This window comes from Phasianus colchicus, chromosome 37 (assembly GCF_987193195.1).
Source record: "Phasianus colchicus chromosome 37, bPhaCol1.hap1.1, whole genome shotgun sequence".
Taxonomy (NCBI): domain Eukaryota; kingdom Metazoa; phylum Chordata; class Aves; order Galliformes; family Phasianidae; genus Phasianus; species Phasianus colchicus.
The window spans coordinates 1,077,816-1,090,650 of record NC_143472.1 but is presented as its reverse complement, the minus strand read 5'-3'; the positions used below and the strand labels follow the sequence as shown (position 1 = coordinate 1,090,650).

At 65.3% G+C, this 12,835-nt stretch overlaps 1 protein-coding gene across 20 annotated transcripts in view; it reads left to right on the top strand.

Annotated features, from left to right (window-relative positions):
* The window catches only part of SF3B2 (splicing factor 3b subunit 2), an 81,115-nt gene that overhangs the window by 19,973 nt on the left and 48,307 nt on the right, over positions 1-12,835 (top strand). For 18 of the 20 annotated variants that reach the window (XR_016461259.1, XR_016461263.1, XR_016461260.1 and 15 more), the window contains exons 7-10: positions 2,141-2,365; positions 4,640-4,810; positions 7,560-7,640; positions 11,498-11,725. Coding sequence is in view for 15 of the 20 variants with exons in the window: in XM_090129781.1 (XP_089985907.1) it covers positions 2,141-2,365; positions 4,640-4,810; positions 7,560-7,640; positions 11,498-11,725 (705 nt within the window). In the remaining 5 variants the exon portion in view is untranslated. The remainder of the gene's footprint in view (positions 1-2,140; positions 2,366-4,639; positions 4,811-7,559; positions 7,641-11,497; positions 11,726-12,835) is intronic. The other 2 variants (XM_090129788.1, XM_090129776.1) reach the window with 1 other exon arrangement.

Genomic DNA, 12,835 nt, shown 5'->3' with positions numbered 1-12,835 from the left:
TGACCCCATAGCGGTGACCCCACTGCAACGATCCCATAAGTGCTGACCTTGTAAACCCTGACCCTATAAGCAGTCGCCCTGTAAGGGCTGCCCCTAAAAGCGCTGCCCCTAAAAGCGCTGCCCCTAAAAGTGCTGCCCCTAAAAGTGCTGCCCCTAAAAGTGCTGACTCCATGGCATTGACCCCATAAGCGTGACCCCATAAGTGCTGACCCCATAACTGTGACCCCATGACCTCCTGCTGATCCCATAATCGTGACCCCTGCTGACCCCATAACCGTGACCTCATAACTAACCCCGTGATCCCTGCTGACCCTATAAGCACTGACCCCATAACCGTGACCCCTGCTGACCCCATAACCGTGACCCCATAACCGTGACCCCATAACTGTGACCCCTGCTTATTCTATAAGCACTGACCCCATAACTGTGATCCCATAACTGTGACCCCATAACCGTGACCCTATGACCCCTGCTGATCCCATAACCGTGACCCTTGCTGACCCTATAAGCACTGATCCCATAACCGTGACCCCATGATCCCTGCTGATCCTATAAGCACTGACCCCATAACTGTGACCCCTGCTGACCCTATAAGCACTGACAGCAGACCTGTGACCCCATAACCGTGACCCCATACCTGTGACCCCATGATCCCCTGCTGACCCCATACCCATGACCCCATACCCGTGACCCCATAACTGTGACCCCGTGACCCTGCTGATCCTATAAGCGGTGACCCCACACCTGTGACCCCATGCCCCCTGCTGACCCCATAACCGTCACCGCCGCTGACCCCATGACCCCCTGCTGACCCCATAGCTGTGACCCCATGACCCTGCTGACCCTATAAGCGGTGACCCCACACCCATGACCCCATGGCCCCCTGCTGACCCCATAGCTGTGACCCTATGACCCCCTGCTGACCCCATAATTGTGACCTCATGATCCCCTGCTGACCCCATAACCGTGACCCCATAACTGCGACCCCTGCTGATCCTATAAACACTGACCCCATAACTGTGATCCCATGACCCCTGGTGACCCCATAACCGTGACCCCATAACCGTGACCCCATGACCCCCCGCTGACCCCATAACCGTGACCCCATAACCGTGACCCCATAACCGTGACCCCATGACCCCCCGCTGACCCCATAACCGTGACCCCATAACCGTGACCCCATGACCCCCTGCTGACCCCATAACTGTGACCCCATAAACGTGATCCCATGACCCCCCGCTGACCCCATAACTGTGACCCCATAACCGTGACCCCATGACCCCCCACTGACCCCATAACCGTGACCCCATGACCCCCTGCTGACCCCATAACCATGACTCCATGACCCCCTGCTGACCCCACACCTGTGACCCCGTGACCCCTGCTGACCCCATAACCGTGACCCCATGACCCCCCGCTGCCCCCATAACCATGACCCCATGACCCCGTGCTGACCCCATAACCGTGACCCCGTGACCCCCGCCGACCCCATACCTGTGACCCCATGATCCCCTGCTGACCCCATAACCGTGACCCCTGCTGACCCCATAACTGTGACCCCATAACCGTGACCCCATGACCTCCTGCTGACCCCATAACCGTGACCCCATGACCGTGACCCCATGTCCCCCCGCTGACGCCATAACCGTGACCCCTGCTGACCCCATACCTTTGACCCCACACCCATGACCCCATGACCCCCTGCTGACCCCATAACCGTGACCCCATAACCGTGACCCCATGACCCCCTGCTGACCCCATAACCGTGACCCCATGACCCCCTGCTGACCCCATAACCGTGACCCCATGACCCCCACTGACCCCATAACCGTGACCCCATGACCCCCTGCTGACCCCATAACCATGACCCCATGACCCCCACTGACCCCATAACCGTGACCCTATGACCCCCTGCTGACCCCATAACCGTGACCCCATGACCCCCACTGACCCCATAACCGTGACCCCTGCTGACCCCATACCTGTGACCCCATAACCGTGACCCCATGACCCCCTGCTGACCCCATAACCGTGACCCCATAACCGTGACCCCATGACCCCCACTGACCCCATAACCGTGACCCCATGACCCCCTGCTGACCCCACACCCGTGACCCCGTGACCCCCTCCGACCCCGCAGCGCACGCGGAAGCGCCGGAACCGGAAGAAGAAGAAGAAGCGGTCGCGGGCCTCGCGAGATTTGGGGGCGGCGGCCTCGCGAGATTTGGGGGCGGCCTCGCGAGATTTGGGGCCGGCGGGGGGCGGCGATGGCGGCGCGGAGGTGGAGATCGAATACGTGAGCGAGGAGCCCGAGATCTACGAGCCAAACTTCGTCTTCTTCAAGCGCATCTTTGAGGCCTTCCGGGTAACGGCGGCACCCGAGGGTGGGGGGCACCCAAGGGTGGGGGGGGGGGGAGGGGACTCAAGGGTGGGGGGGGGAGGGAGGGGGGGGAGAGGACCCAAGGGGGGGAGGGAAACCGGGGGGGGGGGGGGGGGGAGAGGGGGAGAGGGGACCCAAAGGTGGGGGGGGGGGAGGGGAGAGGGGGAGAGGGGACCCAAGGGTGGGGGGGGGGGAGGGGAGAGGGGGAGAGGGGACCCAAGGGTGGGAGGGGGACCGGGGGGGGGGGAGGAGGGGACCCAAGGGTGGGGTGGGGGAGGGGAGAGGGGGAGAGGGGACCCAAGGGTGGGAGGGGGACCGGGGAGGGAGGGGGAGGGGACCCAAGGGTGGGGGGGGGAGGGGGAGGGGAGGGGGAGGGGAGGGGGCCCAAGGGTGGGAGGGGGACGGGGGGGGAGGGGATCCAAGGGTGGGGGGGTAGAGGAGGGAGAGGACCCAAGGGTGGGGGGGGAGGGGAGGGGAGTGGGGGGAGGGGACCTAGGGGTGGGGAGGGAATTTAAGGGTGGGGGGGGGGGAGGGGATCCAAGGGTGGGGGGGAGGGGAGGGGACTCAAGGGTGGGGGGGGGAGGGGACCCAAGGGTGGGGGGGAGAGGGGGCAGAGCACCCGTGGGGTGGGGGGGCAGAGCAGTCATGGGAAGGGGGGGCACCCAAGGGTGGGGGGGGGGGAGGGGAGGGGGGATGGGGACCCAAGGGGGGGGGGTGAGGGGAGGGGGAGAAGGGGACCCAAGGGTGGGGAAGGAGGGGGAGGGGAGGGGGTGGAGGGGACCCAAGGGTGGGGGGGAGGGGACTCAGGGGTGGGGGTGGGGTGACATAGGGGGATGATGGTGGCACCCATTGGTGCTGGTGGCATGTGGGGAGATGTCAGGGGCACTCACGGGTGCTGGTGACATGGGGGGGGGCAGGGGGCACCCATGGGTGCTGGTGACACAGACGGGGTCAGGGTCACACATGGCTGCTGGTGACATGGGGAGGGGGGGCAGGGGGCAATCATGGGTGGTGGTGACATGGGGGGGGGCAGGGGCACCCATGGGTGCTGGTGACACGGGGGGAGATGTCAGGGGCACTCATGGGTGCTGGTGACATGGGGGGGGGGGGCAGGGGGCACCCATGGGTGCTGGTGACACAGACGGGGTCAGGGTCACACATGGCTGCTGGTGACATGGGGAGGGGGGGCAGGGGGCAATCATGGGTGGTGGTGACATGGGGGGGGGCAGGGGCACCCATGGGTGCTGATAGCATGGGAGGAGAATGGTGGCACATGGGGGGGAGGAAGGGGCACCCATGGGCGCTGGTGACACGGGGTGGGGGGAGGGGGAGGTGTTGGCACCCAAGGGTGCTGGTGTCATGGGTGGGGGGGCAGGGGCACCCATGGGTGGTGGTGACGTGGGGGGGGCCAGGGGCACCCATGGCTGCTGGTGACATGGGGGCATGATGGTGGCACCTATGGGTGCTGATGGTATGGGGGGAGAATGGTGGCATATGGGGGGGAGGTGTTGGCACCCCTGGGTGCTGGTGACACGGGGAGGAGCCAGGGGCACCCATGGGTGCTGGTGAGATGGAGAGGGGCCAGGGGCACCCATGGGTGGTGGTGACACGGGGGGATGATGGCGGCACCTATGGGTGCTGATGGTATGGGGGGAGAATGGTGGCATGTGGGGGGCAGGTGTTGGCACCCCTGGGTGCTGGTGACACGGGGAGGAGCCAGGGGCACCCATGGGTGCTGGTGAGATGGAGAGGGGCCAGGGGCACCCATGGGTGGTGGTGACACGGGGGGATGATGGCGGCACCTATGGGTGCTGATGGTATGGGGGGAGAATGGTGGCATGTGGGGGGCAGGTGTTGGAACCCCTGGGTGCTGGTGGCACGGGGGGGGGCCAGGGGCACCCATGGGTGCTGGTGACACGGGGGGGGGAGCAGGGGCACCCATGGGTGCTGGTGACACGGGGGGATGATGGCGGCACCTATGGGTGCTGATGGTATGCGGGGAGAATGGTGGCACGTGGGGGGGAGGTGTTGGCACCCCTGGGTGCTGGTGGCACGGGGGGGGCAGGGTCACCCATGGGTGCTGATAGCATGGGAGGAGAATGGTGGCATGTGGGGGGGAGGCAGGGGCACCCATGGGTGCTGGTGGCACGGGGGGATGATGGCGGCACCTATGGGTGCTGATGGTATGGGGGGAGAATGGTGGCACATGAAGGGGAGGTGTTGGCACCCCTGGGTGCTGGTGGCACGGGGGGGGGCCAGGGGCACCCATGGGTGCTGCGGTGGCTCCGGCAGCTGACGGACGAGGTGAAGAAGGACAAGGAGAAGGAGCCCGACAGGGCGGAGCGCACGGAGAACCCCGCCCTGCCCAAAAAGAGGGGGGGGGACGACGGGCAGAAGGGCAGCGAGGGCGACAGCAGCGAGGATGAGCAGGTGGGGGGGGGGCAAAAAGGGGGGGGGGCATTTGGGGAGGGGGAGGGAAAAGGGGGGGGGGGATTTGGGGAGGGGGGTGTAAAAAGGGGGGGGTGGGGTGGGGGGGCAAAAAGGGGGGTGGGGGGGGTTTCGGGAGGGGGGTAAAAAGGGGGGGGATGGGGGGTGGGTTATGGGGGGGGATTTGGGGAGGGGGGAGCAAAAGGGGGGATGTGGGGTGGGGGGGTAAAAAGGGGGGGTTATGGGGGGGGTTGGGGAGGGGGGGATTTGGGGAGGGGGGAGCAAAAAGGGGGGATATGGGGTGGGGGGGCAAAAAGGGGGGTGGGGGGGTTTCGGGAGGGGGGTAAAAAGGGGGGATTATGGGGGGTGGGTTATGGGGGGGGATTTGGGGAGGGGGGGGTAAAAAGGGGGGTGGGTTATGGGGGGGGGATTTGGGGAGGGGGGAGCAAAAAGGGGGGGGATGTGGGGTGGGGGGGTAAAAAGGGGGGGTTATGGGGGGGGTTGGGGAGGGGGGGTAAAAAGGGGGGGGTGGGGTGGGGGGGCAAAAAGGGGGTGGGGGGTTTTGGGAGGGGGGTAAAAAGGGGGGGTTATGGGGGGTGGGTTATGGGGGGGGATTTGGGGAGGGGGGGTAAAAAGGGGGGTGGGTTATGGGGGGGGGATTTGGGGAGGGGGGAGCAAAAAGGGGGGGGATGTGGGGTGGGGGGGTAGAAAGGGGGGGTTATGGGGGGGGTTGGGGAGGGGGGGATTTGGGGAGGGGGGAGCAAAAAGGGGGGATATGGGGTGGGGGGGCAAAAAGGGGGGTGGGGGGGTTTCGGGAGGGGGGTAAAAAGGGGGGGTTATGGGGGGTGGGTTATGGGGGGGGATTTGGGGAGGGGGGGAAAGGGGGGGGGATGTGGGGTGGGGGGCGTAAAAAGGGGGGTGTGGGGTGTGGGGGATTTGGGGGGGGATGTGGGGGGGGTAAAAAGGGGGGATTTGGGGAGGGGGGTGTAAAAAGGGGGGGGTGGGGTGGGGGGGCAAAAAGGGGGTGGGGGGTTTTGGGAGGGGGGTAAAAAGGGGGGGTTATGGGGGGTGGGTTATGGGGGGGGATTTGGGGAGGGGGGGTAAAAAGGGGGGTGGGTTATGGGGGGGGATTTGGGGAGGGGGGAGCAAAAAGGGGGGGGATGTGGGGTGGGGGGGTAAAAAGGGGGGGTTATGGGGGGGGTTGGGGAGGGGGGGTAAAAAGGGGGGTGGGATGTGGGGGGGAAATAACGGGGGGGTAAAAGGGGGTGGGGGGGATTTGGAGGCAAAAAGGGGGGGTGGGTTATGGGGGGGGATTTGGGGAGGGGGGGTAAAGGGGGGGATGTGGGGGGGATTTGGGGAGGGGGGTAAAAAGGGGGGTGGGTGGGATGGGGGGGGATTTGGGGAGGGGGGTTAAAAAGGGGGGTGGGATGTGGGGGGGGGCAAAAAGGGGGGGGGATGTGGGGGGGGCAAAAAGGGGGGTGGGGGGATGGGGGGGATGTGGGGGGGGGATTTGGGGAGGGGGGAGCAAAAAGGGTGGGGGGATTTGGGGAGGGGGGAAAAAAGGGGGGTGGGGTGTGGGGGATTTGGGAAGGGGGGGGGATGTGGGGGAGGATTTGGGGAGGGGGGTAAAAAGGGGTTGGGGGGTGGGTTATGGGGGGGGATTTGGGGAGGGGGGGCAAAAAGGGGGTGGGGATTTGGGAAGGGGGGGGGAAAAGGGGGGGTTATGGGGGGGGTTTGGAGAGGGGGGTAAAAAGGGGGGTGGGATGTGGGGGGGATTTGGGGAGGGGGGAGCAAAAAGGGGGGGGATGTGGGGTGGGGGGTAAAAAGGGGGGGTTATGGGGGGGGTTGGGGAGGGGGGGATAAAAAGAGGGGTGGGATGTGCGGGGGAAATAAGGGGGGGGTAAAAGGGGGTGGGGGGGATTTGGGGGCAAAAAGGGGGGGTGGGTTATGGGGGGGGATTTGGGGAGGGGGGGTAAAGGGGGGGATGTGGGGGGATTGGGGGAGGGGGGTAAAAAGGGGGGTGGGTGGGATGGGGGGGGATTTGGGGGGGTAAAAGGGGGTGGGGGGGATTTGGGGAGGGGGGGTAAAAAGGGGGGTGGGATTTGGGGGGGGTAAAAAAGGGGGAGGTTATGGGGGGGGGTTTGGGGAGGGGGGTAAAAAGGGAGGTGGGATGTGGGGGGGGATTTGGGGAGGGGGGGAAAGGGGGGGGATGTGGGGTGGGGGGGTAAAAAGGGGGGGGTTATGGGGGGGGTTGGGGAGGGGGAGTAAAAATGGGGGATTTGGGGAGGGGGGGTAAAAAAGGGGGTGGGTTATGGGGGGGATTTGGGGAAGGGGGGGGTGTGGGGGGGGGTAAAAAGGGGGATGTGGGGTTGGGGGGATTTGGGGAGGGGGGGCAAAAAGGGGGGGGATGGGGGGTGGGTTATGGGGGGGATTTGGGGAGGGGGGGAAAGGGGGGGGTAAAATCGGGGGGGTAAAAAGGGGGGGTAAAATGGGGGCGTAAAAAGGGCGATGGGGGGGGTAAAAAAAACTGGGGGGGGGATGTGGGGGTGCTCTGGGGTGGGGGGGCACCATTTTTTGGGGGGGGCGTATTATTATGGGATGTCGGCGCTGGGGTAAAAAGGGGGGGTAAAATGGGCGATGGGGGGGGAGGTAAAAAAAAAAACGGGGGGGGGGATGGAGGGGGGATGTGGGGTGGGGGGACACAATTTTTTTGGGGGGGCCGTGCTATTATGGGATGTCGGCGGCGCTGCAGGAGAAGAAGGCGGAGGCGCCCAAACTGTCCAAGAAGAAACTGAGGCGCATGAACCGATTCACCGTGGCCGAGCTCAAGCAGGTGGGCGCTGCGCCGAGCACCCATGGGTGCTGCTGGGGGCACCCAGGGGTGCTGGTGGGGGTGCTGCCATGGGAACCCAGGGGTGCTGGTGGGGGTGCTGATGTGGGGACCTGTGGGTGCTGCTGGGGGCACCCAGGGGTGCTGGTGGGGGTGCTGCCATGGGAACCCAGGGGTGCTGATGTGGGCACCCATGGGTGCTGCTGGGGGCACCCAGGGGTGCTGGTGGGGGTGCTGATGTGGGAACCCAGGGGTGCTGCTGTGGGCACCTGTGGGTGCTGCTGGGGGCACCCAGGGGTGCTGGTGGGGGTGCTGCCATGGGAACCCAGGGGTGCTGGTGCGGGTGCTGATGTGGGGACCTGTGGGTGCTGCTATGGGCACCCAGAGGTGCTCATGGGGCTGCTGCTATGGGCATCCAGGGGTGCTGCTGTGGGTGCCGATGTGGGAACCCGTGGGTGCTGCTGTGGGTGCTGTTGTGGAGACCCAGGGGTGCTGTTGTGGGGACCTGTAGGTGCTGATGTGGGAACCTATGGGTGCTGATGTGGGTGTTGCTATGGGCACCCAGGGGTGCTGATAGGGGTGCTGCTGGGGGCACCCAGGGGTGCTGATGGGGGTGCTGATGTGGGAACCCAGGGGTGCTGCTGTGGGGACTTGTGGGTGCTGATGTGGGCACCCAGGGGTGCTGGTGGGGGTGCTGCCATGGGAACCCAGGGGTGCTGATGTGGGCACCCATGGGTGCTGCTGGGGGCACCCAGGGGTGCTGCTGCGGGTGCTGATGTGGGAACCCAGGGGTGCTGCTGTGGGCACTTGTGGGTGCTGATGTGGGCACCCAGGGGTGCTGGTGGGGGTGCTGATGTGGGTGCTGCTGTGGGGACCAGTGGGTGCTGCTGTGGGGACCCAGGGGGGCTGTTGTGGGAACCTGTGGGTGCTGCTGTGGGCACCCTTAGGTGCTGACAGGGGTGCTGATGTGGGCACCCAGGGGTGCTGATGTGGGCACTGCGCCGGGCACCCATGGGTGCTGTTGTGGGGACCTGTAGGTGCTGATGTGGGAACGTGTGGGTGCTGATGTGGGTGTTGCTATGGGCACCCAGGGGTGCTGATAGGGGTGCTGATGTGGGCATCCAGGGGTGCTGGTGGGGGTGCTGCCATGGGAACCCAGGGGTGCTGCTGTGGGGACCTGTGGGTGCTGCTGTGGGCACCCAGGGGTGCTGATGGGGGTGCTGCTGTGGGCACCCAGGGGTGCTGATGTGGGTGCTGCTGTGGGTGCTGCTGTGGGAACCTGTGGGTGCTGATGTGGGCAGCCAGGGGTGCTGATGGGGGCACCCATAGGTGCTGATGGGGGCACCCAGGGGTGCTGCTGTGGGAACCCAGGGGTGCTGCTGTGGGAACCTGTGGGTGCTGCTATGGGTACCCAGGGGTGCTGATGGGGGTGCTGCTATGGGCACCCAGGGGTGCTGCTGTGGGTGCTGATGTGTGAACCCGTGGGTGCTGCTGTGGGGACCCAGGGGTGCTGATAGGGGTGCTGATGTGGGCACCCATAGGTGCTGCTGTGGGGACCTGTGGGTGCTGCTATGGCCACCCAGGGGTGCTGATGGGGGTGCTGATGTGGGCACCTGTGGGTGCTGCTGATGTGGGCACCTGTGGGTGCTGCAATGGGCCCATGTGGGTGCTTATGTGGGCACCCTTAGGTGCTGCTGTGGGGACCCAGGGGTGCTGCTGTGGGAAGGCGTGGGTGCTGCTGTGGGTGCTGCTATGGGAACCTGTGGGTGCTGCTATGGGCACCCAGGGGTGCTGATGTGGGTTCTGCGGCGGGCACCCATGGGTGCTGGTGGGGGTGCTGCTGTGTGTGCTGCTGTGTAGTCGCAAATCCTAGTGGTCCCAGCCCCACATTCCAGCCCCACATTTCATCCCCTCCAGCCCCACATCCTCGTGCTCCTGGCCCCCCCAGCCCCACATCCTAGCGCTCCCAGCCCCACATCCTAAAGCGCCTAGCCCCCCCAGCCCCACACTCCATCCTCTCCAGCCCCACATCCTAAAGCTCCAACCCCCCCAGCCCCACATCCTAATGTTCCCAGCCCCACATCCTAAAGCTCCCAGCCCCACATTTCATCTCCTCCTGCCCCAATTCGTAATGCCCCCAGCCCCACATCTTGAAGCTCCTAGCCCCACATCCTAAAGCTCCCAGCCCCCCCAGCCCCCATCCTAAAGCTCCCACCCGACATCCCACCCCCCCAGCCCCACATCCTAATGCTCCCAGCCCCCCATTTCATCCCCCCTCACCCCACATCCTAGTTCTCCCAACCCCCCCAGCCCCACATTTCAGCCCCCCCAGCCCCACATCCTAAAGCTCACAGCCCCACATCCTAATGCTCCCAGCCCCACATCCTAATGCTCCCATCCCTCCCAGCCCCACATCCTAAAGCTCCCAGCCCCACATCCTAAAGCTCCCATCCCTCCCAGCCCCACATCCTAAAGCTCCCAGCCCCACATCCTAAAGCTCCCATCCCTCCCAGCCCCACATCCTAATGTCCCCAGCCCCACATCCTAATGCTCCCATCCCTCCCAGCCCCACATCCTAATGCTCCCAGCCCCACATCCTAATGCTCCCATCCCTCCCAGCCCCACATCCTAATGCTCCCAGCCCCACATCCTAATGCTCCCATCCCTCCCAGCCCCACATCCTAATGTTCTCACCCCCCCCAGCCCCACATCCCAGTACCCCCATCCCCCAAATCCCCCTCACCCCATTGTTCCCATCGCTCCCAACTCCCCCACTGACCCCCTCCCTCCTTGTGTCCCCCCCCCCACCCCATAACCCCCCCCAATCCCTCCCAGCCCCACATCCTAAAGCTCCCACCCCCCCCCAGCCCCACATCCCAGTACCCCCATCGTCCAAATCCCCCTCACCCCATCGCTCCCAACTCCCCCACTGACCCCCTCCCTCCTTGTGTCCCCCCCCACCCCATAACCCCCCCCAATCCCTTCCAGCCCCACATCCTAAAGCTCCCAGCCCCACATCCTAGTGCTCCCAACCCCCCAGCCCCACATTTCAGCCCCCCCAGCCCCACATCCTAAAGGTCCCACCCCCCCCAGCCCCACATCCCAGTACCCCCATCCCCCACATCCCCCTCACCCCATCGCTCCCATTGCTCCCAACTCCCCCACTCACCTCCTTGTGTCCCCCCCCACCCCATAACCCCCCCCAATCCCTTCCAGCCCCACATCCTAAAGCTCCCATGCCCCCCAGCCCCCATCCTAAAGCTCCCACCCCACATCCCACCCCCCGCAGCCCCACATCCTCGTGCTCCTGGCCCCCCCAGCCCCATATTCTAATGCTCCCAGCCCCACATCCTAAAGCTCCCATCCCCCCCAGCCCCACATCCTAATGCTCCCAGCCCCACATTTCATCCCCTCCTGCCCCAATTCATAATGTCCCCAGCCCCCCCAGCCCCACATCCTAGTGCTCCCAACACCCCAGCCCCACATTTCAGCCCCCCCAGCCCCACATCCTAAAGCTCCCACCCCCCCCAGCCCCACATCCCAGTACTCCCATCCCCCAAATCCCCCCCACCCCATCGCTCCCATCGCTCCCAACTCCCCCACTGACCCCCTCCCTCCTTGTGTCCCCCCCCCCACCCCATAACCCCCCCCAATCCCTTCCAGCCCCACATCCTAAAGCTCCCACCCCCCCCCAGCCCCACATCCTAATGTTCCCACCCCCCCCCCAGCCCCACATCCCAGCCCCCCCATCCCCCACATCCCCCTCACCCCATCGCTCCCATCGCTCCCAACTCCCCCATTGACCCCCTCCCTCCTTGTGTCCCCCACCCCCACCCCATAACCCCCCCAATCCCTTCCAGCTGGTGGCCCGCCCCGACGTGGTGGAGATGCACGACGTGACGGCGCAGGACCCCAAACTGTTGGTGCACCTGAAAGCCACGAGGAACTCGGTGCCCGTCCCCCGGCACTGGTGCTTCAAGAGGAAATACCTGCAGGGCAAGAGGGGCATCGAGAAGCCCCCCTTCGAGCTGCCCGAGTTCATCAAGAGGACCGGCATCCAGGAGATGAGGGAGGCGCTGCAGGAGAAGGTGGGGAGGGGGCTTATGGGGGGTCTGGGGGGGTTGGAGGGGGTTTGGTGGAGTTTATTGGGGGTCTGGGGGGGTTTATTGGGGTCTGGGGGTTGTTGGGGGTCCAGGAGATGAGGGAGGCGCTGCAGGAGAAGGTGGGGAGGGGGCTTATGGGGGGCCTGGGGGGTTGGAGGGGGTTTGGTGGAGTTTATTGGGGGTCTGGGGGGGTTTATTGGGGTCTGGGGGTTGTTGGGGGTCCAGGAGATGAGGGAGGCGCTGCAGGAGAAGGTGGGGAGGGGGCTTATGGGGGGCCTGGGGGGGTTGGAGGGGGTTTGGTGGGGATTTGGGGGGCCTTAGGGGGGTTTTGGGGGGGTTTATTGGGGTCTGGGGGTTATTGGGGATGCAGGAGATGAGGGAGGCGCTGCAGGAGAAGGTGGGGAGGGGGCTTATGGGGGGCCTGGGGGGGTTGGAGGGGTTTAGGGGGGGTTTGTGGGGGTTTATTGGGGGTCTGGGGGGTTTATTGGGGTCTGGGGGGATTTGGGGGGGTTTATTGGGGTCTGGGGGTTATTGGGGATGCAGGAGGTGAGGGAGGCGCTGCAGGAGAAGGTGGGGAGGGGGCTTATGGGGGGGCTGGGGGGGTTGGAGGGGGTTTAGTGGGGTTTTGGGGGGGTTTAGGGGAGTTTAGTGGGGGTTTATTGGGGTCTGGGGGTTATTGGGGATGCAGGAGGTGAGGGAGGTGCTGCAGGAGAAGGTGGGGAGGGGGCTTATGGGGGGCCTGGGGGGGTTGGAAGGAGTTTAGAGGGGTTTTGTGGGGGTTTATTATGGGTCTGGGGGGGTTGGAGGGGGTTTAGTGGGGATTTGGGGGGGTTTAGTGGGGGTTTATTGGGGGTCTGGGGGGATTTGGGGATGCAGGAGATGAGGGAGGCGCTGCAGGAGAAGGTGGGGAGGGGGCTTATGGGGGGCTTGGAGGGGTTGGAGAGGGCTTGGTGGGGTTTTGGGGGGGTTCATTGGGAGTCTGGGGGGTTTATTGGGGTCTGGGGGTTATTGGGGATGCAGGAGATGAGGGAGGCGCTGCAGGAGAAGGTGGGGAGGGGGCTTATGGGGGGCCTGGGGGAGTTGGAGGGGGGTTGG